Source organism: Daphnia magna, linkage group LG7 (assembly GCF_020631705.1).
Source record: "Daphnia magna isolate NIES linkage group LG7, ASM2063170v1.1, whole genome shotgun sequence".
NCBI lineage: Eukaryota > Metazoa > Arthropoda > Branchiopoda > Diplostraca > Daphniidae > Daphnia > Daphnia magna.
This window is the reverse complement of record NC_059188.1, coordinates 13,195,368-13,217,320: the sequence shown is the minus strand read 5'-3', so window position 1 is coordinate 13,217,320 and position 21,953 is coordinate 13,195,368. Positions and strand designations below refer to the sequence as shown.

Below are 21,953 nucleotides of genomic sequence, written 5' to 3'. Positions count from 1 at the left end.
ACTCCTTTAGAAACGTTCCTGCCATCGTTATTCAGCTATGTGAATATTTAGGCACTCTTATCGGAATATAGAAGGACACGTAAAGTCTTGTTCCATCTCCATTCGGTCAGCATCGTTTGCAGCGGCAGCCAACATGTTTCCACCAAAGTCCTTCGTAAGTCTCCATTGTTTTTCTTTGTATATCACAATAAAGAGTCCAGTCATAATTCCAATCTTTGAATTATTTGAACATGTTTGCAGGAGTTAATCAACATCTTAACTGTACTGGCCATCCTCTACTGCGATGGTGCACCTCAGTATGGCCCCGTTTATTACCTTCCGCATTATTACGTCTTGGTACCAATAACTGAAGCACCAGTCACTAACGCAACTGATCAAGATTTGCCCACCTTTCGAATCCTCTGCAATCCCCTATGTAAGCAGTATTGATAATTGATTAAAGTGCTACTGTGAACGTTATTAGTGGTATTTAACTAAAGTGTTTCTTATTTTTCGATACGAATTTGCAGCAACGTGCAAGACCAACGCTGGCTGTTCCAGAAACCTCATCCTGAAAAGCTGTCGTAGCCTTTTAGGTACCAAGAAACATTGCTGCGTTTAACACATAAAGGCTTCAATAATTCCGTGAGGTATTTGAAATGCATCACGTCTTATTTAGCACCCATCTACCCATAGAAAGTTGATTCATTTTTGTTTTAGTCTTCTATATTTAAGGCAGGTATATCTTTCGATTGTAATAGACATGCCTCAAGTGGAATACACTTGCATTATTCACGTTCCGTGTTTACATTTTGCTTCAAGCTAAAACAAGTCAATGTTTGACTATAGTCTTCGGTATATCAAAACAATGTCCATCGAATGATTTAAAGTAGAAGGGTACCTATTAAATGTCCTTTTCGTGGCCAAGAACGAAGCTATTGATCATTTCTTTCTTTCGTGAAGATATCATTAAGTTTGAATTTTTCATTTTGAAAAATGACGCCGAGTTATGTTTCCGGATTTACATGGCGCCTTCCAACTCGGTGAATTTATTATTTGTATGTTAATAAATTGAAGTACCACCAGGTAATTACGAACAGCGATATCAGATTCCTTCATTATACCATTAAAATCGTAAATTTATTCAATCGCCAATGGGCCATATACGTAAAAGATAATCTATAAATAACGATGACAGATGAAGATATACGAATTCTTTAATGCGTATATCTGAGCACACTGCACCATAATTTGAATCATAGTAATCATCCATGACCTTCGATGCTGCATAATATTATTCTGTAAAACTCTTTCGGGCATCAGACACCCTTGGAATTTCACGGTCTTTCTTATACTTTATGGCACCCATTAAATTGAGATCATCATTAAAAATACGTCGGGTCATTCACGCCAACAGCACACCTGCTGGATGTTCAACGATTCAACCTGAAGCGGCCATTATTATCTAAACTCGTCCCTTCTCCGAGTAAGAACTTGTTGTTGCCTGAAAGAAGTTTGCCACGGAAGCAAAGTTTCTACTAATCCCCGAGTGATTCAATCGTGATTTGTAGCTGCCATTCTAACGGCTAAAAGGCAATACAATTTATTGTGACGTTAAACTAAAAGGAAAATGTTCAGGTAAGAATCCCTGCTATCGAATTGGGCGTTGAAACGATGTCAATAGTCTGAAAATTTTGTTATTCGTCCATGAGATAATTGTGCTAAATGCAAATGGCTATCGTACGTCGCAAAACAAAGACGCTGATGTTGTGGACGATCTTTGGAATCCCTTTTGCCTACGTGCTCATTCACGCAGTTCTTCCGGCTGACAATCATTTTGCCAGTCAAGTCATCAACGTCGATTGGCGTCACGTCGACATGGATACGCTCAATGGCCATCAATTGACCGACTATTTTTCCTGGTCCGATTCCGGTGCTTGCCGTTTAGTTCAGGATTTCGGCGGAGTCATGATCTCCGTCGACAACATCCCAGCTGTGGATGGACAGAAAGCTGTGTGTCTAGACAGGCCGCATCTGGCTCCATCGCCGGATAAATGCATCGTCTATTCGTTCGGGATCAACAACGAATGGAGTTTCGACGAGGCCATGGAACACTATGGATGCAACGTGTTTGCTTTCGATCCTTCCATGAATGTTTCCGATCACGATCGATCAGAATGGATTCATTTCTATCGATTAGGACTAGGTAGCAAAGACGGTGACACCTGGAACGGCCAATCAGGTGTCAAAACTCGGACGTTAGACTCCATTCATCAAATGCTCAAACCCGTCCACGGCTCGGACATGATCGATTATTTGAAACTGGATATCGAGACGGCCGAATGGGCTGTTTTACCACAAATGGTTAGCTCCGGAATGATGGACAAGGTGAAACAGTTGAGCGTGGAAGTTCACCTGCCCAACGGAAATACGAACAAGGAGCAAGACAACGAGCCTTACTTCTCGCTGGATGAGTACCGCAGATTGGCTAAGATCCTCCAATCGCTCGAGAATGACGGACTTGTCCGTTTCGATTCCAAAAGAAATCCTTGGTCAGTCGGAGTGGGCAAAGCCGCTGGATTGTTGGGCAGTGACGCACCTTACGCTTACGAAATCGCTTGGTTCAACAAGAAATTGGTCCAGTCTCAACTGTAAAACATCAAATTCATAACACCAACATTTTGTTTGTTCAATTGCGCTCATTATCGTCAATTTTCGTGTCAATACAAGTGTTTAAGTTCCTTGCTTTATGGTGGTACAATCCCTTTACTCATTTTTAGGGTATGACAGGCGGAGTCTATGGATGAAATGACACGGAAGAGGCCCCGGTTGGTGTTCTTCCATCGGCTAGTTACCGTCTCAAAAACAACGGCCATTCTCGTCATCCTGTTTATCCTGTTTAGCATATTTTTGATCCTTTTAATCCACAATCTCCCGATCAGCAAAGTGTCATCCAGCAATCCATCACGTTACCACTGGAAACGTGATGGTCGTCGTGCGTTGCCACTCTGCCCACTCGTTTCTCCCCTTTCAGGTAACCCTAAACAATTAAAAAGACAACGTCAATGTTATGTAACTATACCCTTCACACTCGCCAGTTGGGTGGCTGGATCTGTCGGCTGAGATTCCGGCTCTTTTGGATGACTCCGCTGCTTTGCGAGACACGACGACGAACGCGGGATTGAAAGAAGGCGGCAGTTACCAACCAAAGGATTGCCAGGCACGAAGTCAAATTGCGTTGATTGTGCCCTATCGAAATCGCGAGGAACAGTTGACAGTTTTCCTGCGTTACATGCACCCGTTCCTGCAGAGACAACAGCGACACTACACCATTTTCATTGTCGAACAGACCGGTTAGTTTGGGTAATGACTTGTGACGTCGTATATATCCGAGTAAAAAAACATCACGAAATGTTGATTTAAAAAAAAAAACAATAAAACAAATATGCTTACACAGGTGATTTACCTTTTAATCGAGGCATCTTGCTAAATATCGGATTCTTGGAGGCCAAACGTCGTGAAGAATTTCAATGTTTCATTTTTCACGATGTCGATATCCTTCCGGAAGACGACAGGAATCTCTACTCGTGCCCGGATTCCGGCAGACCACTTCACATGTCCTTTGTTATTGACATTCACGATTACAAGTAAAAAGCATAATATTACTTTTAAATATACTTAGTTGGGAGTCATGACAATTGAATCATTTTCCCAATGCAGGCCGGTGTCGTTGATGTTCCTTTTCGGCGGAGGAGTGATTGCCATATCGGAGTTGGATTTCATCCGTGCCAATGGCTACTCGAATGTCTTTTGGGGTCCGGGACTGGAAGACGATGATTTCTATCGTCGCATCAGGCGATTGAATATGACTGTCGTTAGACCGCAATCGCCAGTGGATCATCTACGATACAGAACGCTCTATCACGATGCCGATGCGGATGTCGATCCGCAGAGACAGACACTTTTCGATGAGGGTTACCTTCGATTCGAATCGGATGGACTTGCGAATCTCCGATATCGTCTCGTCGATTTGCAAATGAAACGACTCTACACTCACATTGTCATTGATCCAACATTAGCTCTTTCCAACGATTGAAATCTTTAATTATCATTTAGGATATCAGAAAGAAATAGACCGTCAGTCAAAAACACATCCATCATTATTCCATTTTTTTTTTTTTAAATAGTGTTCACTCACTGACACTGAGTGTATTGCTAATATCGTGCTAATATATGATACATTCTTAAAGCATAACGTTTAATAGTTTCTGCATAGTTTTCGAAAACGCTGCGATGCATATATGAATTTGATTAGATGCTCTTGCTTTGCAAGATCCGACAAGTGCTATATTTGGAAGAACAAACAGTGAGCTGTATACGCGTATGATTGTGGAAATAAAAATCGATAGTTAATTGAGTTCCATAAATGTGATGCGATCGAATTAGACCGTGGCAAGGAAGGCGTATTCGGCTAAGCGACAGGCGTTGACGTTACGCTTCATGAATATGTAACCACCCATACCCCAAGAAGTCCCCCACGAATTGCGCACTATCCAATAATCGGTGCCGTTGGCCGTGCCGTAACCGACTAACATGACACCGTGGTTGATTGTTCCATTCTTGCACGCGTCATCGTCGAAAATGCCCGATCTGAATACAAAGCAAATCATTGCAGATGGACAGCGAAAACGTTTGGCTGGGAATGGCGGCGACTCACCTGTACAGAACGAATCTGGGATTGGTCGCAATGGAAACAGCAATCGGTCCTCTTTGCATGGCTAATAGTATAGCTGTTTCGTTTCTAGCCAACGAAGAGTATCGTGACAGTTTTCCCGCCACCGGCGTGACGTCTTTAATAAAGTTGCACGTACCAACCTGTTTAGTTTGCGAATTCATTTTCCCATCTTTGAAAAAAAAAAAATGTTGAGCAGAAATCAATTGTTTATTTACCGCTGCTCTGTAAGGATAAGAGGCATTGCTCGCCTGTCCACCTGCAATAGTAAAAATCATGAAATAAAGAATGCCTTTAAATAGGAATAATATGAATACCAATGGCCATGATGTAGTCCCAGGCTTGCGAGTAGAAGCCACCGTTGCATCCTTTGGTGCCGTAACTGGCACTGCAATCAATCAGCTGCTGTTCGCTGTTTTGAAAAAAGTCATCGCACTGCCTGCCAATCCAAACCGTATCAGCTTTAGTTATATACCTCAATATCAGCGGGGTCCTTGTCCTGTTACTGGCGGCGCACGTCTGATATTCGACGGCCGTAGTGGCAATGAAAGCCCAACATCCACCACAAGGAGACTGGATCTTGACTGGTGGCATGCACGGATTGCTACGTAAATCGAGCTATTTGTGTTGTTTGCATTCGTTGACGTGTCAAAAACAGCATAGAATCAGCAAAACATCTTTCAAATTTGACTGGAATTTTACGTAGAACTAACCGAGAGACCGCTGGTTTGACGGTTGGTGACATTCCCTGCAGCCAACACATCGACCACTTCTTCCTTGTTGATTAATCCTTTAGGTAAGGTAAGGCCCAACAGGTACGTATCCCATTCCTCTTCGCTCTATGTCACACGAAAGGAAATGATTAACACCTTCAACGTAATGTGTCTATTTTGCTTACGAGATCTGCGTGCATGTTGTCCCCCAAAATGAAAGAATTTCGCTGGTTGAGGTTATGTTGGTCGATGATAGCCTTCCTCTTTTTCCAACGTCTAAAGTGCACCTTTTCCAATGCTCCGCTGTACGTCTTCCTGTGTCTCCTCTGTTGCTCACGACGACCAACATTCAATTTCAAAAACAACAAAGAACTTCAATGAGAATGGACCGATTTGTACCTTAAAGTCCCTGAACTTGATGATTTCGTCTTCCGTGTCCTCTTGAGCTGCAGAGTGGCCAACAAGAATGGCGAGCCATAAGAGACAAATCGTCACCAACTTCATGGTGGATGTTGTTCGTTGGTCGTACGGTCGGACAATGAATGCTCGCATCAAGAGGACGATCCGAGCCACAGCTCTTCTTCAATGCTACCAGGTCGCTAACCCACGCACGTACGGTACAATACACTCGATTCGCTTCGACGACAACGTTATAACTCGTTTATTAGCAATAAAGATCCAATGGGTTGGGAAACTCTTAAAAGATAAGCTCTTCGCTAACCAAGAAAGTGCCATAACTATTGCATACAACACGGCCATGAAGCTCGTTTAGTGAACCGTGTCGCACACCAAAGTCGTGTGTTTATTGACCCCCTCGAAAAATTGTTGCTAACCACTACACGTTACAAAAGCCAACGGTAACCACCAAGGCTGACAGGTTATAGGGAACATTAGAAAGTCACGTTTATGCCTTATTGTGCTGCATTACGATCAGGTGAGAAAAGAACAATGGCAGTTTCGTTCACAAATAAAAGACAATCGAAACAACAATTAGAAAAACAGAAACACGGTCGTGGAACAATTGAATATTCGACCTACAGTCACTTGGGCCAGCCCCACAAAAGCAGTTCGGTATATATCGCAGAAGGGCGAAACCCCGGGAAAACAAAGTGGCACATCACGATGGCATCAACGGGTGCGGGATGCGCGTTAATTAGACGGTGGCAAGGAAAGCGTATTCGGCTAATCGACACATATTGACGTTACGTTTCATGAATATGTAGCCGTTTTGACCCCAAGATGTTCCCCACGAATTGCGGACTATCCAGTAATCTGTTCCGTTCGCTCTTCCGTAACCGACTAGGACGGCGCCATGATTGAGTGTTCCACTCTTGCACGTCTCGTCGTCAAAAATTCCTGAACTGCAATTTGATTTTGAAGTCATTTAATCTGACGGATGAACGTTAATGAAAGAATCGACCTATTAAGGATGAATTTCGTATTGGCTACGATGGACACTGCGACTGGACCTCTTCGCAATGCATTCAATATGGTCGTTTCGTTTTTGGCCAGGTACGCATACCTGGACACCCTTCCTGCCGTTGGTGTGATTCCTTTAGTAAACTGGCATGTGCCAGCCTATAATAACATTGCATAATTGAAATCCTATTGCTAAAAAAACAAATGACACATGACGGCTAAAATACACTACCGCTGCTCTGTAAGGATAAGTGACATTCGTTGCAAGTCCACCTGTTTCATTATTGCACTTTAGATAAAACCAGAAACTTTGAACATATAAAACTTTGTCAATGAAATATACCTATGGCCATGATATAGTCCCACGCCTGCAACAACAACAAGCTAACAATTAAACAGAGAGCAATTCTAAAGCTATTTGAAGCAACTCACCTGCGAGTAAAAGCCACCGTTACATCCTTTGGTGCCGTAGCTTCCGCTGCAGTCGATCAGCTGTTGTTCACTTTTTGGCAGCACGCAAATGAATGACCGATCATTAAATAATAGCGACGCTTCTTAAGCAAATGTCTTCCCACCTCAGTGTTAAAGCAGTTCTGTTTGTTCTGCTCGTGCATGTCTGATATTCGACGGCCGTAGTGGCGATGAAAGCCCAACATCCGCCGCACGGAGACTGGAATTTGACGGGCGGCATGCACGGATTTTTGCGCAAGTCGAGCTAATGTACGTTCCAAAACGACACCATCAACGAATATTCAAACGCTTTGATTTAAAAAAATAAAATGGCGAAACGAATCAAATGGAGAACGAAAACTAACCGAAGGGGCAGTTTGACGGTCGTCCGCCTCGATTATCTCGGCCACCAGATTGCCACCGATCTCAGTGTCAACGGTCGTCGTTTCAACTTGCTCACTCACTTCCTCTTGATTGGCGATGAATTCTTCCGGTATGGTGACTCCTAAAAGGTACGTCTCCCATTCCTCTTCGCTCTATTAAATATAGAAAAACGCCTTAACTTAACTGCCTCACCCTTGATCCAACGATGAATTTGATTGATGAAAACATAGAACTTCAAATTTGCATACTTGGTCTGCGAATAGATTGTCAGCCATACGGAATGAGCTTCTCCGACCGGATGTGGTGCCATTGTTATGCCGCCGGATGGCAGCCCTCCTCTTCTTCCAGCGTTTGAAATGGACTCTCTCCAACGGGCCGTTGTACCTTTTCTTGTTCCGTCTCTGCAATCAGCGAAGCAAATTTCATTTCGAGCAGATAGTCTTTTGTTTTTTCACGTGCGACAAGTTGACAGTGTTGCGTACCTTGAATTCTTTGAATCTGACCATTTCTTCGTCGTCCGTATCGTCCGGAGATGCAGAGATGATAACGAAGAAAGCGAAGAGCGATAGAAGATAAACTGTTACCAACTTCATGGCGGCTGTTGATGCTACCTTGCAGCAGAGCTGGACAGCGAATGACGCTCTTTGCTGCAAAAGTTTCAAGAAAACTCGTCGGCAATAAACGAAGACGCGTTTTTTTTTTTTCTCTTTTCACGATTGCTCAGGTCGCTAACCGACAAGTTTTGCAGCATTCGAGAAACACTTCTTGGAAATGGATGACCGTCATTCGATGTAGTCACCTGCAGCAAGTCCTGCAATAAAAAAGGATGACGTATCATTTTGAAAAAGAAAGGAACGGACGTGTCATCTCCAGCGGCTAGAGATTTATTGGCCTTTGTATGCCCCCAGACGACCGTTCGTCTTTGGAATCAGTAATTTATTACGCCGTCGTGAATGCTCCTAAAGAAGCGAATGTCACGCCGAGATGCCCTTTTTTTCTCTTTGATGCAATAAAGGCGTAATAATCGTGTATTTCAATGGATAAAAAGAGCCAAATCAGTTTGACCAGCGAGACCAATAAATGATTCGAACGAGCGGCGTTTGCACGGCGACAGCTGTTTCGAACGCGTGACTCGACAAAAAGATTCCAGCACGTCTACGTTTTACAGAGTGCCGAGAAGAGACGTTAACGATCGAAACGGCTATGAAACAACAATTTAGGGCAGGGCGAGGAATGCGTAGTCGGCTAAGCGACACATGTTGACGTTACGTTTCATGAGGATGTAGCCGTTCTGGCCCCATCTCGGACCCCACGAATTGCGCGCTATCCAATAGCTGGTGCCGTTGGCCGTGCCGTAACCCACCAGCACGAGGCCATGATTAACCGTTCCCTCCTTGCACGTCTCGTCGTCAAAAATGCCGGAGCTGAAAATCGGGGAGAGGAACATTTGAAATGCGTCTCGTATCGACACAAAAAAATAATAACAACAACAAACCTGTAGAGGATGAATTTCGAATTGGCCACAATGGAGACGGCGATGGGACCCCTCTGCAGCAGCGCAGAGAGAATAGTCCTTTCGTTACTGTCCAGGTAAAAGTATCTCGACACTCTGCCGCTCACTCGAGTAACGCCTGGTTGAAACCGGCAACTTCCAGCCTATACAATCAGTCAAGCAAAAATGTCAAGTTCACTCTCTTAAGGCTCGACGCTGAGGCCAACATCGTAATCGTATACCGCTGCTCTGTAAGGATAAGTGGAATTGGTCGTCTGTCCACCTGGCGAGAAGGAACGAGAAAGAAAGAGAAAACAAAAACAATTCAATTCCATTGGCGATGGCCAACAAGCCGGAAGAAAAATTGATACATTTAACAGATAGAAGATTGCATGTAGTACCGATATCGAAGAGGTAGTCCCAAGCCAGTGTGTAGAAGCCCCCACGACAGCCATAATTGCCGTACAGGCCGCTGCAATCAATCAGCTGTTGTTCACTTGGTGACACGCAGAAAAAGAAGAGAGCGAAATACAGTCGTTAATATAGGCCTATTGGCTCGTTGAGACTCTCAACTGGCCTACATTGATTAGCAAGTGATATGTACGTACCTCAGGATGACAGTCCGATTGCCGTTCCTCAAACACGATTGAAACTCGACGGGCGTAGTGGCAATGAAAGCCCAACATGCACCGCAAGAAGATTGACTCTTGATCGGCGGCATGCACGGATGTCTTCGCAAATCGAGCTTTACATTGCAAAAGATAATTACAAAAGAAGAAGAAGAAGAAGAAAATGTGACCTTGTTTATTTAGTGACATCTTACGTATGTTGAGCTTACCGAAGAAGGAATGGTTATGGTGGATGAGAGGATCTGTCGGTCGCCGACATCCTTTTCGGGGTCGATCGACGTTAATTCTTTGATCCCCAATTTTTTGGCGTTGAATTCACCAGGTATGGCAAGACCCAACAGTTTCGATTTCCATTCGTCGTCACTCTGAAAATAATGGATCCCCGTCAAAATATAGAGAGACTGTGTAAAAAGCTACTGCATCATGTCACTACAGTACGACATCGATGACTTAGAAGGGCCTCTATATACTTACTTCATCTGCGAATTGGTTGTCAACCAAACGGAAAGAAGTCTGGCCGAGTGCGGTGGCCTGGTTGTGCCGATTAACCATCCGTTTCCTGTTCTTCCAACGCCTAAAGTACGAGCACTGGGTCCCTTTGCTGTAAGTTTTCCTGTATCGTTTCTAGCATTCAATCGGTTGTCAGTTGTTTCGTGTCGTTTGACCGCACACATTGGAGCTTTAAAACAAATCGAAGCTTACCTTGAATTTGGTGAACATCACCATACTGATGTCGCTGTCGTCGTTGGCAGCAGCCATGATGGTCGTGACGATAAGGCATGCAAGCAACGTCAACAATCTCATGGTGATGCTTTTGTCTACGGGGCTGCACCTGAAACAAAAACAGTCGACATTACTGGCACGACTTATATAGCTGCAGCTCAGCTCGAAGCCAACCCAAAGTGCGCACCGTTTTACACGGCAACATGGTCTTCAGGTCGCCTACCCTGCAACAAACATTAATCCCAACAGCTCGTAAAAATCAAAATCCCATGAAAAATAAAGTACGAACGATGCGCTCGATGGTGGCCAAGCACAGTTTCTGCTGACGGGGTTCCCGCAGTATTTACAACCCCATTTTTACACTGACACCTTCTTTTTATCGATTGAATATGGTCCGTGGAGTCTGTTACGGCTGGCCAGTCGCCAATTAAAAAAAAAAAAAAAGAATACTGTGTAAACCGCCATTTTCATAAACGGTGTCGAGTTTATTTGGAAAAATAAACACGGGGGGAATCTCAATATATTCTTTATACAATCCCGTTTTCTGGTCGTGAAGCAATGTTGGTTATCCAACTGACTAAACAATGAAAGGAAGGATTTTCTTTCTTTCTAGGCCATCTGAAACGATTGCATGACCTGGAACAAACGACAAATAAAAACAAGAGGGTTGGTCATCTTCCACGGTCTAGCGCTGCAAGCACTGCGAGTGCGTTTCTTTTACGTACTCTGTCGTAGACCGTCCACGATAAGGCAGAGACGAGCGTTCTGCGGACTAGACGAGGCACCAGACCGGAAAAGAAGCCTCGAACTCCCAGTCGGCGGTAAATAGAAAGGATAGCTTCCCGCGTGCGGTGCTGATAGCGCGACGGGAAAAGCTGCATGGACGTTTTGATGACGTCCGCTGGATGAGTAACCACGGAGGCGATGATACCTGCTGCAAGCCCACAACTGAAACTCTTGCCCATGGTCGGCTATTGAACCGGAATTTCGCAGGAAAGGCCGATTACTGTTAAACGCAATAATTCCCCTTCTATTAGAGCGGGTCAATGGATAAGGTTAGCTTACTCCCGATGGATGGTATTGCTTGAGCTGAGTGTACACTGCGTAGTATACAGCCGAAAATGGAATATCCCTCGCCAACGTTGCTCCGAGGCCCGTCATTAGTCCTCGCCCACCTTCCAGGCGATATATGGAAGAGAACGCTTCCGTTACAGTCCTGTACCTGTATTGCCCACTCTATGCAAACAAAGCCAAGTAAGATCCATGCCAGCATGTGTTGAATGATGAAAACTACCTCAAACCGGGTTTTGATCACGGTGAAGGGCATCAACACAACTCCAGCAATGCACCGAGCAGAAGCTCCTGCAGCCAAAGCTTGCAAGGGATCTAAGGTATTTTTTGCTTTTGGCAAAATGATGCTTTTTATGACTTCCAGTGAGGTAAAGTATAAAGCCACACCAGGCACACATCTCCATAATGACTGATCAGTGAGAGAAAAACATTTATTTAATTTAGTGCAGGCAATGTGTGTGTTTAGAAGACAGTACTGGGACTAATCCAGACCATAGCGTTTTGGGTCCTTCCTTCTGGACAATGTGACTGAATATCTGCAACATACCCTTCCTTTAACAAACACATTATTTATCAAGACGAATACAGGCATGCCTCGCAGATCAAACCTGTGCACGGTGCTGACAGTAGCATTTTCTTGCAATCGAGTTTTGACTACGTCAAAAGGTTGAAACAGGATCGTGGAACAACCACCTGAGGACGCGCCGGCTATAAATGCTCCCAAAAATGACACCTTAAAATACAAAAACATCAGAATTAACACAACTAGTTTAAACTGAATCAGAAACCACAAAAACTAACTTACATTTCGCTTATTGCAATTCATTTCGTTTCATCGTCGTTTTCTCAAAGAAATGCTTAAAGTCGTCTGCTATTGTTGATAAACCACGGCGTTCGTTGTTGTTGTGAGAGTAATGGCTTCTGCGTCTTCTTCTAGTGCAAAACTTCTCTATGGCGATTCGAAAGCCAGAATCAATCAAAGAGTCAGATACACAGTCGATGGGATTGGTTCGTTGTCCAGAAACCTCGTCAGATGTTCAAAATCTTCTGAAACCTTGATGCAAGCTGCCAAAGTCAGCAGCCAACAGGAGCACATCCTCGAGTCAGCCGATCTGGTATGGATCTTCATGAGCTTTATTATCGTAAAAAACGATAAATTAACTATTTTAATATGCAATTCAGAGTTTGAGGAAGATGCAAGTCCTTGTGACGCATCTAGGCTATCAGCTAGAATCCATCGAGAACAATTCCAAAGCATTTGCCAACGTCAGAGAGCAATTCCAAGGACTTCAAGACTGATTATAATCTCATTAAAAATTCACAACATAGTAAGGGTTTTATATAAATCCCTTATATGGGTTTTGAAATTTATCAAACAATTTATGTTGAAATCCCTGTGTTGATGCAAAAAATATAAAATAAACCATTTTTTATTTTATTAGTTTGCATCCTAGTCAACCGGTAGAACTCCTTCGCCCTCACCATACAGTCTTGTTGAAATTCCCAGCTAAAAGGTAAAAGTCAGAATTTTGCATACCCAAATTATAGTGTAGTTCTTCCTAGAGTAATATCTTTTCGGTGAGGCAATTTGATTTTTACTTGGCTGTTCAATAACAATACCTTCACTACCACAACTTGTCAGTACCCACATCATCAACCTGTAAACTGGTTTTTCTTGATCAATTCTTTATTTGTTCTTTGTTTGCAACCATCAGACTTGAAGGGGCTTCCAGATGGCTGGGTAGGCTTATGGCAGCTGGCCCTGATTTTACTATGATAAACTTTCCTAGTATTTCATTATCGTACTTCAACGTTTTCTGAGAGGACCCCTCGTAAAGTGGTTTTCAATTGCATTTCTTTTTTCACAAAAACAAATGCGCCACATATCATTTAACTACTTAAGATAATTTCGGCATTTTCCATCTCGTACGTCTAGTTGGTGTATTGCGCTAAGATCTCAATCTCAGGCGGTGACGATGAGCTTAGGCATTTAAAAACCTGCGAAAAATCTAATTCGCCCTTTAATGTGTTCCAAAGTTCCGTTTCATGATCCGTCCAATAGTATTGAAGGGGAGGGGGGGGGGGACTCGGCATTTTGATCGTCATCATATCGTCCCTGAACCAATTTCTTGGAATGGATGAATGGTAATGCTTTTCCTTCGAGATCGATGATGTTGTGGCTGTGTTATCAACGATACAGTCACAACGTCATTGAAATGGAATTTTATGTTCCCTTCTTCGAATTCGCTCTTTATTCCTTTATTTTTTGTGCCGTTACATTTTAATGGCATAGATCAGGATCAGCAGGGGGAAGATGTCGTTTTACAACTATAGCCAATACCAAATGAAATGGAATTCATTTATCCGTTATGACATCATTTCGATGATCACCAAGCAGCACTTTTGAAACACGCATTTAAGGAACTATTAGAATTGCAATGGAGGAATGTCTAGGGAGATGCATCTCCATCTACCATATCAGCCGTAGTAAAGCTGTCAAAGTTGTTTGGTGAATGGAAGCTGCTCGCCATAAATCCCGTATCGTAAATAGCCGCTTGCCTTCTCGTCGTTAATCCCGCAGCAGTCTAACGCCGTGTGTATAAAATATGCTTGTAGCGTAGCCAAAGACGACTGTTGGCATCGGCATGCCAAGTGCGGATCGCAGTCGCAGAGCCCCTGCTGATGGGACGGAAGCTTCCAGCTGTGCACGTGCACCAGATCACGACTACATTTCTTATTCATTTTCTTTTTAAGTAACTTCAATTTTTAAGTGTTTGTTTACTTGTTCCAGACGTTCTTTCTTATCCTACAATATGTACGAGCGGGAGTCGAATAGCTAAAGAATTGTTCAAAGGGAAGATAGTGTAGTCCGTTCAAAAGGCGCTAATGACGAGGGCAATTATTAAGGGGCTTTTATCGAACTAACGCGAAGTTGATCATTTCTATGCGTAATCAGTGGATCGTATAATGCCTCCTAACACCGAAAGTCGGTACATTTTTTGTTGTTGTAAGGTATTTTAGGTTAATCTCTAAGTTGGCACGCGAATCGTGCATTCATTTGATGTAAAGATCAATATGAGAAATAGGTCGCCTCTTCCTTTTTTTTCTTTTCCAGACTGATACGCTATATACTTTTTCATACAACAAAGACCGATTCCATATACTAAATTGTGAGGCATTTATTTTTTTACCTGCAACCAATTCGAATTGGATACAACGACGAAACTTGTTATCTGCGTCATCCATTTTTTGTTGTTGCGTTTATTCAATTATCATCGTACATTATTTTTCATGGAGCGTTTTAATTCAATCAGGCCAATATACATGTGTTTTAATGTACGATGTATATAGGAACAGAGGCTAATACACACACACACAGACAGAGAGAGAGAGAGAGAGGAAACCCTCATGGAAACATGGCGTATATTATGTAGACCCTGCAGTCCTTGTCCGGGTCCCGGGGATCAATAAATGATGCTCTAGTTCCCATTCTCCTTTCCTACTTCCCCCTCCCCTAAAACTAGATACTTTCAGTACATTCAGTGTCAAGCCAAGCGCGGAAAGTTGTACTACACCAACAGAGTGGGGGGGTAGGGTACATGATTCTCTCCTTTTAAAAAACAAAAAAATGCGTCCATCAATTTTCGCTACGGATTTCTTTTTATCGGCCAACAAGTTTTAATTCCCCTTTTGAATAGAGTTTTTAGCTAGCCAATGTCCTTGTCAATATTGACTGCGCAATCAGTTGACAGTGCGTTCATCGTTGTGTGCTCACCATTTACGTAGAAACACTACATCTCACAGCCGAGTCGATTAACTTGAGGGAGTTGTGCGCAGAACCGGCCAACATGGCCGCGGCTCCTGCCTTGCATCAGAGGCAACGCGTCAAGTGTATCGTTTGCCTTTGGCTCGTCTACTCTCTTCTCTTTCTTGTTTGTTTTATTTTTATATTTTGCCTCTCTCAAACGCTTGCAGTCAGACAGTAGGAGAGGATCGCCAGTACGACAGAGGCCACCGGTGAATAACATCGGGGACATTTTTCCAATGTCTTTTGTTTTGCTCCGAACTGAAAGTTTTGAAGAACATTTCATTAAAAAAAGGGATTGACGGTGTGCGATCGTGGTGGTGGTGGTGGTGGTGAAACAATTATTGCGCAGCTCATCGGTGGATATATAGTAAATTAACAAGGTAGATGGACGTTATTGAATGTAGCTAAACTATTTTTTTTGCTCTCTCTGTAATTGACGAGTCGGGTGGTGGCAAATAGAGAGCGACCATTTTCATTATTATTATTATTTTTTTTTTACATGGATGACATAAAAAAATCCTAGTTTCATTTTTTTCTTTGTTTTGCAACTTGTAGAAGACAAAAAAAAAAAAATAGGAAAAGAAAAGAAAAAGGCCAATCATTTCTGTTCCCTCTTATCGATCCGCGCAACGGTTGCCCTCTGGAGTGTGTCGACTTCCATTGGTGGGGCGTGTCATATTATTTCTTTCTGTTGTTGTTGTTGTTGTTGCATATAGGGCATCAGGCGTGGACAAGTGCTCGAGTACAACACACGTTTCAAGAACGAGGCGTACACAGATTATTTTTAAAAACAAAAATACCAAATCAAATAAGGAAATACAAAGTGGAAGACTTCTGTGTAACAAGTGATGCCCTTCAAGTGAGACCGCACCCTCCCCAATCAGGGTCCCTTCCCCGCATCGCACTAGTCGCCTAAAAGAAAGGCAAAATCTTTGTTTTTGTTTCATTTTTTGAACACACTTCACCAAATCTAAAGAAAACAAAAGAAAATCAGAATCAAAAGAAATGAAGGCAGTGCAATCAGCGATGGCGATTCGACGCCAGCGTCGAAGGCGTGACGAAGCGCTCAGGGCAAAGACGCGTCGCGCTAGTCACCAGTCGGACCATTTGATGTTGTCGGATAGCGGCGACGCTGGCAGTTTGATGAGCTTAGACGGTGCGCACAAGCGTTCGACGTCTCACCGCCATCGCCAAATGATGGGCGGCATAACCACCTTTCACGTAGGGGTCGTTTTCTTTATCATGGGCCTGATGCTGCTCATTAGCGGCCTCGTTCCAGGCTACGCCAACCGCCAACATCAGTACTGGGAGGAGGGAGGCACATCGGTGTGGAACAGCCAAACCAACAATCGTAACGGGCCTTTGCTCTTGGTCACCGGCTCCTTCTTGATCTTGGTAGGCGTGGCTTTGGTCATCGCTAATCGCATCGCCACGCGTAGGGAGGACGAATTGTTTTCGCGCTACATCAGCCGCAAATTGGCACCGGCCAGGATGACTCATCAGCCCGTGTCCTCCCTCCTTCAACCGCTGACCAATCAACAGCAACAACAACAACCACACAATAATCATAACGGCAAAAAGGAACGAGCTGAAGATGATCGGGATCGGGTGTTGAGCGAGGAGGATCACGCCCTTCAATCACCCGGTCAGCTCGAATCCATAACTGAAGAAGCTGAAATCGGATCGGAAAAGGCATCGAAAGATCAGCTGTTTTGGACCAGCGATTTGGCACCTGTTCACCATCATCATCATCACTACCACCATCATAACACGAGATCGGTGCATCAAGACAAATGCGACCAGCAATCGCATGCGCACGACAATCACCACGGTTCATCAACCGGTTGACGGATTCAATCGAAACTCTTTCAATACCTAATCTAAACTATTTCTTCAAAAAACTTATATCATTCCGGAACGGACTAACTGTCTACTTGCTGCTTAATTATCCATTTCGAAAAAGGGGAAAAAAACCAAAAAAAAAAAAAACAAATGGGGAAATCACGCCATTTTTTTTCGTATAAAAACAGCACATTCTAATCAATCTAAATATTTGAACGGATGACATTGACGTGTTTTCTTTTTTTTTCTTTTAAGAATTTCTCTGCTTACCTGTTTGCCTTTTTCAAATGATTTGGGTTGCTCGTGTAGGCGCGTTTCATTTTGTTAGTGTTTGGTTCGTTAGAAACAAATCCCGCATCCAATCATTTTGTATTTTACGTCTAGTTAATGCGGTTTAGTTGAGTCTGTTTTGTTTTTTGTTTTTTTAAATATGGCTGCATCAGAATCAGAAAACGGACAGGTCAAACTGTTTGAGTTTCGCAGAGCAATCCCATCGCCTTCCGACACATTCACCAGGCCACAATTCCAAATTGTTGTTGTTCTAAAAATGCCATTTTTTCTTTCAACGTCAGAGCTCAAAAACAAAACAAAAACTTGATTTCAATTTCTCCGGACTTGAGCACTCACACACACACACACAAAAACAAAGAAAACCCCAACATTTTTGAATTGCAAATTTTTTCTATTCTTCCCCCTCTTCTATGCTGTAGATGACTATCTAGATTCGTATAACATTCAATACAATTCAAACTCATCCCACTGACCACCTGATTCTGGTTACACACGTTACACCTTATATCGATTAAACAGTTACTAACTTTTTGTGTTTGTTTTTTACATTAACTAAACATAAAGTTTATTAACGAAAGAAATGATCTTATAAAGAAAGAAAAAACAAAACAAAGGGAAAACTGAGATGTAAAGAGAATTGATGTTTCTGCCAAAAAAAAAAAAAAAAATTAATAGATGATTGGAGCAATGCCGGCTGTGGCCGTTCGGCACGAACGACAGGTACTATTTTCAATTCAGTTATTTCAATTGCATTACGGCAACACACACTAACGATAATGACAATGAGACAATGTTTCTATTTATTGATTGATTTTCGAATGAATGTGCTCATGGCACAACCGATAGAAGCAGAGCCGCCAACAAGGAGCCGCGTTCGGGACCAGTCGTGACACGCTCTTCAGTAACGGCGTCTCTACTCATCACGTTCGACGTTCATCTCGACCTGTTCGACCTAATCATCTGTCTCTCGGAGTAAATCGAAATGACTAAAATCGAATTGATTTCCCCCTTTCTCTCTCTCTTTTTCTTGAAATTCAAAACTGTTTTTACATTTGCATGGAAAAAGAAACGCCAGCGAATGTGCAGTTCGTCTTCGTCCGTTTCGAGCATCGCGACGTCCAGTTATTTGTCCCCCGTGCCGCTGTCGACGTCGTCGACGTGCGCGACGCCGATAAACGCCACGACGTTGACGCCCCGTCAAGCGCGTGAGCCACTCACGGCCGAAGAAATGGCCACCGATTACTGCTGCTACGGCAAGCCGTGGCAGTTCCCGTTGCTGCACGTCATCGTCATCTCGCTGATCATGGCCATCACGCTGATGATCGTCGGCCTGGTGCAGCTCAAACCCAACGCTGACTCGGAGGCCAAGAAATATCTGTTCCTCGGATCGGCCGCCGTTTGTTTCACGGTCGGTTTCGTGTCGCTGGCCATCCGCGCCCTGCGGCGCTACCACTTCCGCAGATGCGGCACGCAATCCAGGCGCATCCTGAGGGACGAGTCGGGCTACAGTTTCTGCCAACTGGAAGAGGCCGATGGCGACACGCCCGTCGATTCCATAGCTCTTCTTCAACAAAGGTTCTAAACATTTTTTTTTTTAAATTAAACCATCCATTGGTAAAGCTCGTTTTTCGATTGACGCCAACACAACAAATGAAGTGACTTGATTTCAATTCTTTAAGGGGGTTCGCCACTCCGTGAAAAAACAAAAAACAAGGCATTCTTCTTCCATCCATCAAAGTGTTGAATCTCTGGGCCCTTCCTACACATGTTCTTCGGATGACACGTTTTTCTATACCTCGAACTTGTTTTGGAGTTGCGAACCCCGAATCTTCTCTTATGTTGCCGATTTCCTTTTGAAAATGAAATTACGTGTAAACCGTCAATCATGATGCAATTTCGGCAGATGTCATTGAGCGCCACATCTTCGTCCCAAGTGTATCGTTCATTCTTTTTCTTTCTCGGACTCTTTCGGATTTTGCTTTACTGTAATTATTTTAATTCCAGCATTTTGACATCAAAGTGGGGCGGAATTTTTATTTTCCCCGGAAAAAAAAAAAGAAAAGAAAATGAGAAAGATGATTCATCCAGTTGCGTCAATTCAAATGATCTTTCTCAACTTACGTAAGCTGCTTATTGTCCTGATAATGGCTTTGTTATTTAACCAGTGGTAGAATTGAGTGTTTTGCATTGAAATAGTTTTTCATTCTCCGTTGCTAATAATGAAAACGTAGCCTACGATCGTTTACGTAACATCTTACGCGTAAACTTTTAAAAAAAAAAAATGAATTGGTAGCGGTGCCAAAACGTTTTCCGACGTCAGAGAACAAAATTCCCAGGACATAAATTATACAGGAACTCTGAATGTGATTTTTTGTTGTTTCCCTTCAAACAAATTTTAAAAAAAAAGATTCATTATGAAATACTTTAGCAAGTGATTTTTATATCTCGTCAGAATCTCTCTTTTTTTTTTAAGGTTTAACAAAATGCTCATTTTCCTTCTCATCATTTTATATGCCAATTATTCGTGTTCTTGTAACAATAAAACTTAACCATTTCTCTTCTGTTGTGCACTGCTTTTCCTATACCTACGTCCACCAATCTCCGAACTTGAAGGCTGCAGGACTTGTTTAAAAATGGTTGCCACGCAACAGCACCCAAAGAAATACGTGATGGGGTTGACTGCTTTTATTGTTACCCAAAAAAAAAATGGCGCCGGATACAATGTCTAAACGGTTCGATTGGCATTCAAAATGGCCGCAAAGAGACGAGCTCATGCTAAGTAATCGGCAGAACCGAGGGCGACAGTATGGGGACAATGTTCACGTGCCAGAACGGCGTACAGTTGATTCGAATGGACTTTGAGGTGCTCACCATTCGATTTGCCACTCCAGCAATGGACGCCGTAACTTGCGTTCTTCAGCTGGGCAAGCGTTTCGTCCGTCGCGTTGCTAAACAGCACTTGCCATTCCGTGTTGGAGACGGGGGCGAAGTAGCTGTGAGGCAAAAGACGGACGTCCGTGCAGTTGTTCGACTCGGGCTGGCCGCGTTTGACGGCGCAAGTGCGGCTCATGATGTGGCTGATCATGGACGGGCCGTGCCACATGTACTCGTTGGGGTCGTAATACTTGACTAGTCTTTGAATCATTTCATCGATGAGCCTGTGCCCACGTTCCAGGTGCACAACGGAATTGGTGAGCAGTTTCATGTCGCCCGTTTCGAATAAGATGAAATTCCACAATTGTTTCTCGTCCAGCCGTTTGATGGTGACGTAATCCAGGTCCATGTACATGCCACCGCCTTTCAGCAGAGTCAGCACGCGCATGTAGTCCGACAGGTGAACCGTCTTGTGCAGGCTGTTGCGCCATTCGCCTTGGTTGTACCAGCGCTCCAGCGGCGTGTTGGCGAAATAGGATTTCGGGTCCGTCACGACGACGGACACGTTGGCGTAATTTTGCAGCACTTCCAGCCACGGACTGGAATAGTCCAGTCGATCGGCCGTCATGAAGACTTGGATGGGCCGGTCGGGATTGTGTCTAGCAGCCGATTCGACCGTGCAAGTTTGCCTGAAACTCAAATCGCCACGCCCACTGGTCTCGTGAAAGAAGATCCTGCGATCGGAATCGCTTCCTTCTGCATCGCCTGCGGCCACCCACTTGATGATGTTGATCTTCAGTCCGAGATTGCGTGCGCGAAGCTGTTCGTCGTAGCCGTTTTGAATGAGCAACAGCGTCACGTAAAGGAACGCCATGAGCGTGAAAACAGTCACGACTTTCTTGACGTTCCGATGTCGCCAAATGCAGGAAACGTACGCGAATCCTTGCCAGCCAAACTAATGAATTGTTTGTCAACATGAAAACGTGTAATACCAAATGAAAAGGGCAAGGTCTATAATCTATACAGGAACTATTGAAGTTTCACATTGAAATATCATTAGGAAGAAAGGAAGTCACGATAGTTTGAATTTCAGTTATGATTTTAGGGCTTTATCCGCTTGGAAGTTACGCTAACAATCGTCAAGTAAAGCCACACATTTGTGGGCCAACTTGAATCTAACTGATTTTTAGCTGCCCCCATGTTTTCACTGTGTCCGTTATCCTACAATTGCAGGTATTGTAACACACACACAAAGAAAGAAAGAAAAAGTCTTGTTAACAAAGCAAATAATCCCGTGGTCGACCTGGTCGTTTCCGAAATTGTTTCAAATGTCAACACAATTCAATTGTCTTTTTGCTTACCGGTAAATTGTAAATTGCGCAACGTCCCATTTTTTCTTTCTTCATCTGCCAGCTCAGCTCGGTTGCAGTTAGTGGCCGGACATCGTTACAGCTGACGTCCACCACGTGAACTGAAACTTACGTGGCACATCTACAACTACAAAGTCACGTCTGCAGACGAACAACTTGAACTAGTGATGAATCCC

The 21,953-nt window shown here is 43.5% G+C and overlaps 10 protein-coding genes across 13 annotated transcripts; 5 read left to right on the top strand and 5 right to left on the bottom strand.

Moving 5' to 3' along the window:
- Window positions 1-6: 6 nt before the first annotated feature.
- On the top strand, window positions 7-774 carry LOC116926844. The gene is made up of 3 exons (XM_032933781.2): window positions 7-154; window positions 241-415; window positions 510-774. Exons 1-3 carry the CDS (start codon window positions 134-136, stop codon window positions 599-601), a joined length of 288 nt encoding a protein of 95 aa, XP_032789672.2. The 5' UTR covers window positions 7-133; the 3' UTR covers window positions 602-774.
- A 653-nt stretch (window positions 775-1,427) lies between these two features.
- LOC116926833 (beta-1,4-galactosyltransferase 1) lies at window positions 1,428-4,130 on the top strand. The gene is made up of 5 exons (XM_032933764.2): window positions 1,428-1,617; window positions 2,760-3,013; window positions 3,078-3,332; window positions 3,437-3,626; window positions 3,700-4,130. Exons 2-5 carry the CDS (start codon window positions 2,779-2,781, stop codon window positions 4,073-4,075), a joined length of 1,056 nt encoding a protein of 351 aa, XP_032789655.2. The 5' UTR covers window positions 1,428-1,617; window positions 2,760-2,778; the 3' UTR covers window positions 4,076-4,130.
- On the top strand, window positions 1,612-2,741 carry LOC116926837. The gene has a single exon (XM_032933770.2). The coding sequence runs from the start codon at window positions 1,705-1,707 to the stop codon at window positions 2,632-2,634; it is 930 nt and encodes a 309-aa protein (XP_032789661.2). The 5' UTR covers window positions 1,612-1,704; the 3' UTR covers window positions 2,635-2,741.
- A 155-nt stretch (window positions 4,131-4,285) lies between the features above and the next one.
- Window positions 4,286-5,991, bottom strand: LOC116926832 (ervatamin-B). The gene is made up of 8 exons (XM_032933762.2): window positions 5,824-5,991; window positions 5,610-5,750; window positions 5,425-5,550; window positions 5,187-5,329; window positions 5,029-5,123; window positions 4,930-4,970; window positions 4,697-4,854; window positions 4,286-4,629 (listed from the first exon to the last, which is right to left on the bottom strand). The coding sequence occupies exons 1-8, from the start codon at window positions 5,974-5,976 to the stop codon at window positions 4,422-4,424; spliced, it is 1,065 nt and encodes a 354-aa protein (XP_032789653.2). The 5' UTR covers window positions 5,977-5,991; the 3' UTR covers window positions 4,286-4,421.
- A 205-nt stretch (window positions 5,992-6,196) lies between these two features.
- On the bottom strand, window positions 6,197-8,544 carry LOC116926828 (cathepsin L-like proteinase). The gene is made up of 9 exons (XM_045176308.1): window positions 8,160-8,544; window positions 7,926-8,078; window positions 7,659-7,829; window positions 7,419-7,558; window positions 7,276-7,345; window positions 7,187-7,211; window positions 7,076-7,116; window positions 6,845-7,002; window positions 6,197-6,785 (listed from the first exon to the last, which is right to left on the bottom strand). Exons 1-9 carry the CDS (start codon window positions 8,268-8,270, stop codon window positions 6,578-6,580), a joined length of 1,077 nt encoding a protein of 358 aa, XP_045032243.1. The 5' UTR covers window positions 8,271-8,544; the 3' UTR covers window positions 6,197-6,577.
- A 145-nt stretch (window positions 8,545-8,689) lies between these two features.
- Window positions 8,690-10,661, bottom strand: LOC116926834 (ervatamin-B). The gene is made up of 8 exons (XM_032933765.2): window positions 10,501-10,661; window positions 10,273-10,422; window positions 10,008-10,163; window positions 9,778-9,914; window positions 9,571-9,665; window positions 9,412-9,452; window positions 9,173-9,333; window positions 8,690-9,101 (listed from the first exon to the last, which is right to left on the bottom strand). Exons 1-8 carry the CDS (start codon window positions 10,600-10,602, stop codon window positions 8,894-8,896), a joined length of 1,050 nt encoding a protein of 349 aa, XP_032789656.2. The 5' UTR covers window positions 10,603-10,661; the 3' UTR covers window positions 8,690-8,893.
- Window positions 10,662-10,968: 307 nt separating this feature from the next.
- On the bottom strand, window positions 10,969-12,700 carry LOC116926840 (mitochondrial glycine transporter). Of its 2 annotated transcripts, none has more exons than XM_032933775.2 (7): window positions 12,398-12,700; window positions 12,201-12,325; window positions 12,085-12,128; window positions 11,816-12,001; window positions 11,587-11,757; window positions 11,247-11,492; window positions 10,969-11,157 (listed from the first exon to the last, which is right to left on the bottom strand). In XM_032933775.2, exons 2-7 carry the CDS (start codon window positions 12,223-12,225, stop codon window positions 11,131-11,133), a joined length of 699 nt encoding a protein of 232 aa, XP_032789666.1. In that variant the 5' UTR covers window positions 12,226-12,325; window positions 12,398-12,700; the 3' UTR covers window positions 10,969-11,130. The 2 variants fall into 2 exon arrangements, with proteins under 2 accessions (XP_032789666.1, XP_032789665.2); XM_032933774.2 differs by having other exon boundaries at window positions 12,069-12,144; window positions 12,398-12,698.
- A 152-nt stretch (window positions 12,701-12,852) lies between these two features.
- Window positions 12,853-20,094, top strand: LOC116926841. Of its 2 annotated transcripts, XM_032933777.2 has the most exons (6): window positions 12,853-12,920; window positions 13,035-13,106; window positions 18,209-18,253; window positions 18,380-18,505; window positions 18,600-19,108; window positions 19,213-20,094. In XM_032933777.2, the coding sequence occupies exons 3-6, from the start codon at window positions 18,209-18,211 to the stop codon at window positions 19,229-19,231; spliced, it is 699 nt and encodes a 232-aa protein (XP_032789668.2). In that variant the 5' UTR covers window positions 12,853-12,920; window positions 13,035-13,106; the 3' UTR covers window positions 19,232-20,094. The 2 variants fall into 2 exon arrangements, with proteins under 2 accessions (XP_032789668.2, XP_032789669.2); XM_032933778.2 differs by having other exon boundaries at window positions 18,600-20,094.
- On the top strand, window positions 13,106-18,005 carry LOC116926842. 2 transcript variants are annotated; one of them, XM_045176310.1, is made up of 2 exons: window positions 13,106-15,780; window positions 16,117-18,005. In XM_045176310.1, exon 2 carries the CDS (start codon window positions 16,406-16,408, stop codon window positions 17,246-17,248), a length of 843 nt encoding a protein of 280 aa, XP_045032245.1. In that variant the 5' UTR covers window positions 13,106-15,780; window positions 16,117-16,405; the 3' UTR covers window positions 17,249-18,005. The 2 variants fall into 2 exon arrangements, with proteins under 2 accessions (XP_045032245.1, XP_045032244.1); XM_045176309.1 differs by having other exon boundaries at window positions 15,956-18,005.
- A 109-nt stretch (window positions 20,095-20,203) lies between the features above and the next one.
- LOC116926831 (lactosylceramide 4-alpha-galactosyltransferase) lies at window positions 20,204-21,906 on the bottom strand. Its single transcript, XM_032933761.2, has 2 exons — window positions 21,769-21,906; window positions 20,204-21,362 (listed from the first exon to the last, which is right to left on the bottom strand). The coding sequence occupies exons 1-2, from the start codon at window positions 21,811-21,813 to the stop codon at window positions 20,304-20,306; spliced, it is 1,104 nt and encodes a 367-aa protein (XP_032789652.2). The 5' UTR covers window positions 21,814-21,906; the 3' UTR covers window positions 20,204-20,303.
- Between the last annotated feature and the right edge of the window lie 47 nt (window positions 21,907-21,953).

Excerpts from the sequence above, each read along its gene's own strand:
- LOC116926828 (XM_045176308.1), bottom strand. The coding sequence starts at position 8,270 with ATGAAGTTGGTAACAGTTTATCTTCTATCGCTCTTCGCTTTCTTCGTT. Across the intron at positions 8,079-8,159 it reads TCAGATTCAAAGAATTCAAG|AGACGGAACAAGAAAAGGTA; the intron begins GTACGCAACACT and ends CGCTGATTGCAG. Across the intron at positions 7,559-7,658 it reads ACCGTCAAACTGCCCCTTCG|CTCGACTTGCGCAAAAATCC; the intron begins GTTAGTTTTCGT and ends AACGTACATTAG.
- LOC116926840 (XM_032933774.2), bottom strand. The coding sequence starts at position 12,418 with ATGAATTGCAATAAGCGAAAT. Across the intron at positions 12,145-12,200 it reads ACTGTCAGCACCGTGCACAG|GAAGGGTATGTTGCAGATAT; the intron begins GTTTGATCTGCG and ends TGTTTGTTAAAG. Across the intron at positions 11,493-11,586 it reads AGCAATACCATCCATCGGGA|CCGACCATGGGCAAGAGTTT; the intron begins GTAAGCTAACCT and ends CCGGTTCAATAG.
- LOC116926842 (XM_045176310.1), top strand. The coding sequence starts at position 16,406 with ATGAAGGCAGTGCAATCAGCGATGGCGATTCGACGCCAGCGTCGAAGG.
- LOC116926831 (XM_032933761.2), bottom strand. The coding sequence starts at position 21,813 with ATGAAGAAAGAAAAAATGGGACGTTGCGCAATTTACAATTTACCG. Across the intron at positions 21,363-21,768 it reads GCGCAATTTACAATTTACCG|TTTGGCTGGCAAGGATTCGC; the intron begins GTAAGCAAAAAG and ends ACAATTCATTAG.
- LOC116926834 (XM_032933765.2), bottom strand. The coding sequence starts at position 10,602 with ATGAGATTGTTGACGTTGCTTGCATGCCTTATCGTCACGACCATCATG. Across the intron at positions 9,453-9,570 it reads GGACTACCTCTTCGATATCG|GTGGACAGACGACCAATTCC; the intron begins GTACTACATGCA and ends CCTTCTCGCCAG. Across the intron at positions 9,102-9,172 it reads TCGAAATTCATCCTCTACAG|CTCCGGCATTTTTGACGACG; the intron begins GTTTGTTGTTGT and ends CCCGATTTTCAG.
- LOC116926837 (XM_032933770.2), top strand. The coding sequence starts at position 1,705 with ATGCAAATGGCTATCGTACGTCGCAAAACAAAGACGCTGATGTTGTGG.
- LOC116926841 (XM_032933777.2), top strand. The coding sequence starts at position 18,209 with ATGATTGGAGCAATGCCGGCTGTGGCCGTTCGGCACGAACGACAG. Across the intron at positions 18,254-18,379 it reads CCGTTCGGCACGAACGACAG|AAGCAGAGCCGCCAACAAGG; the intron begins GTACTATTTTCA and ends CACAACCGATAG. Across the intron at positions 18,506-18,599 it reads CTAATCATCTGTCTCTCGGA|AAACGCCAGCGAATGTGCAG; the intron begins GTAAATCGAAAT and ends GCATGGAAAAAG.
- LOC116926844 (XM_032933781.2), top strand. The coding sequence starts at position 134 with ATGTTTCCACCAAAGTCCTTC. Across the intron at positions 155-240 it reads TGTTTCCACCAAAGTCCTTC|GAGTTAATCAACATCTTAAC; the intron begins GTAAGTCTCCAT and ends ACATGTTTGCAG. Across the intron at positions 416-509 it reads AATCCTCTGCAATCCCCTAT|CAACGTGCAAGACCAACGCT; the intron begins GTAAGCAGTATT and ends ACGAATTTGCAG.
- LOC116926833 (XM_032933764.2), top strand. The coding sequence starts at position 2,779 with ATGGATGAAATGACACGGAAGAGGCCCCGGTTGGTGTTCTTCCATCGG. Across the intron at positions 3,014-3,077 it reads ACTCGTTTCTCCCCTTTCAG|TTGGGTGGCTGGATCTGTCG; the intron begins GTAACCCTAAAC and ends CACACTCGCCAG. Across the intron at positions 3,627-3,699 it reads ATTGACATTCACGATTACAA|GCCGGTGTCGTTGATGTTCC; the intron begins GTAAAAAGCATA and ends TTCCCAATGCAG.
- LOC116926832 (XM_032933762.2), bottom strand. The coding sequence starts at position 5,976 with ATGCGAGCATTCATTGTCCGACCGTACGACCAACGAACAACATCCACC. Across the intron at positions 4,855-4,929 it reads CTTATCCTTACAGAGCAGCG|GTTGGTACGTGCAACTTTAT; the intron begins GTAAATAAACAA and ends CAAACTAAACAG. Across the intron at positions 4,630-4,696 it reads CCCAGATTCGTTCTGTACAG|ATCGGGCATTTTCGACGATG; the intron begins GTGAGTCGCCGC and ends CTTTGTATTCAG.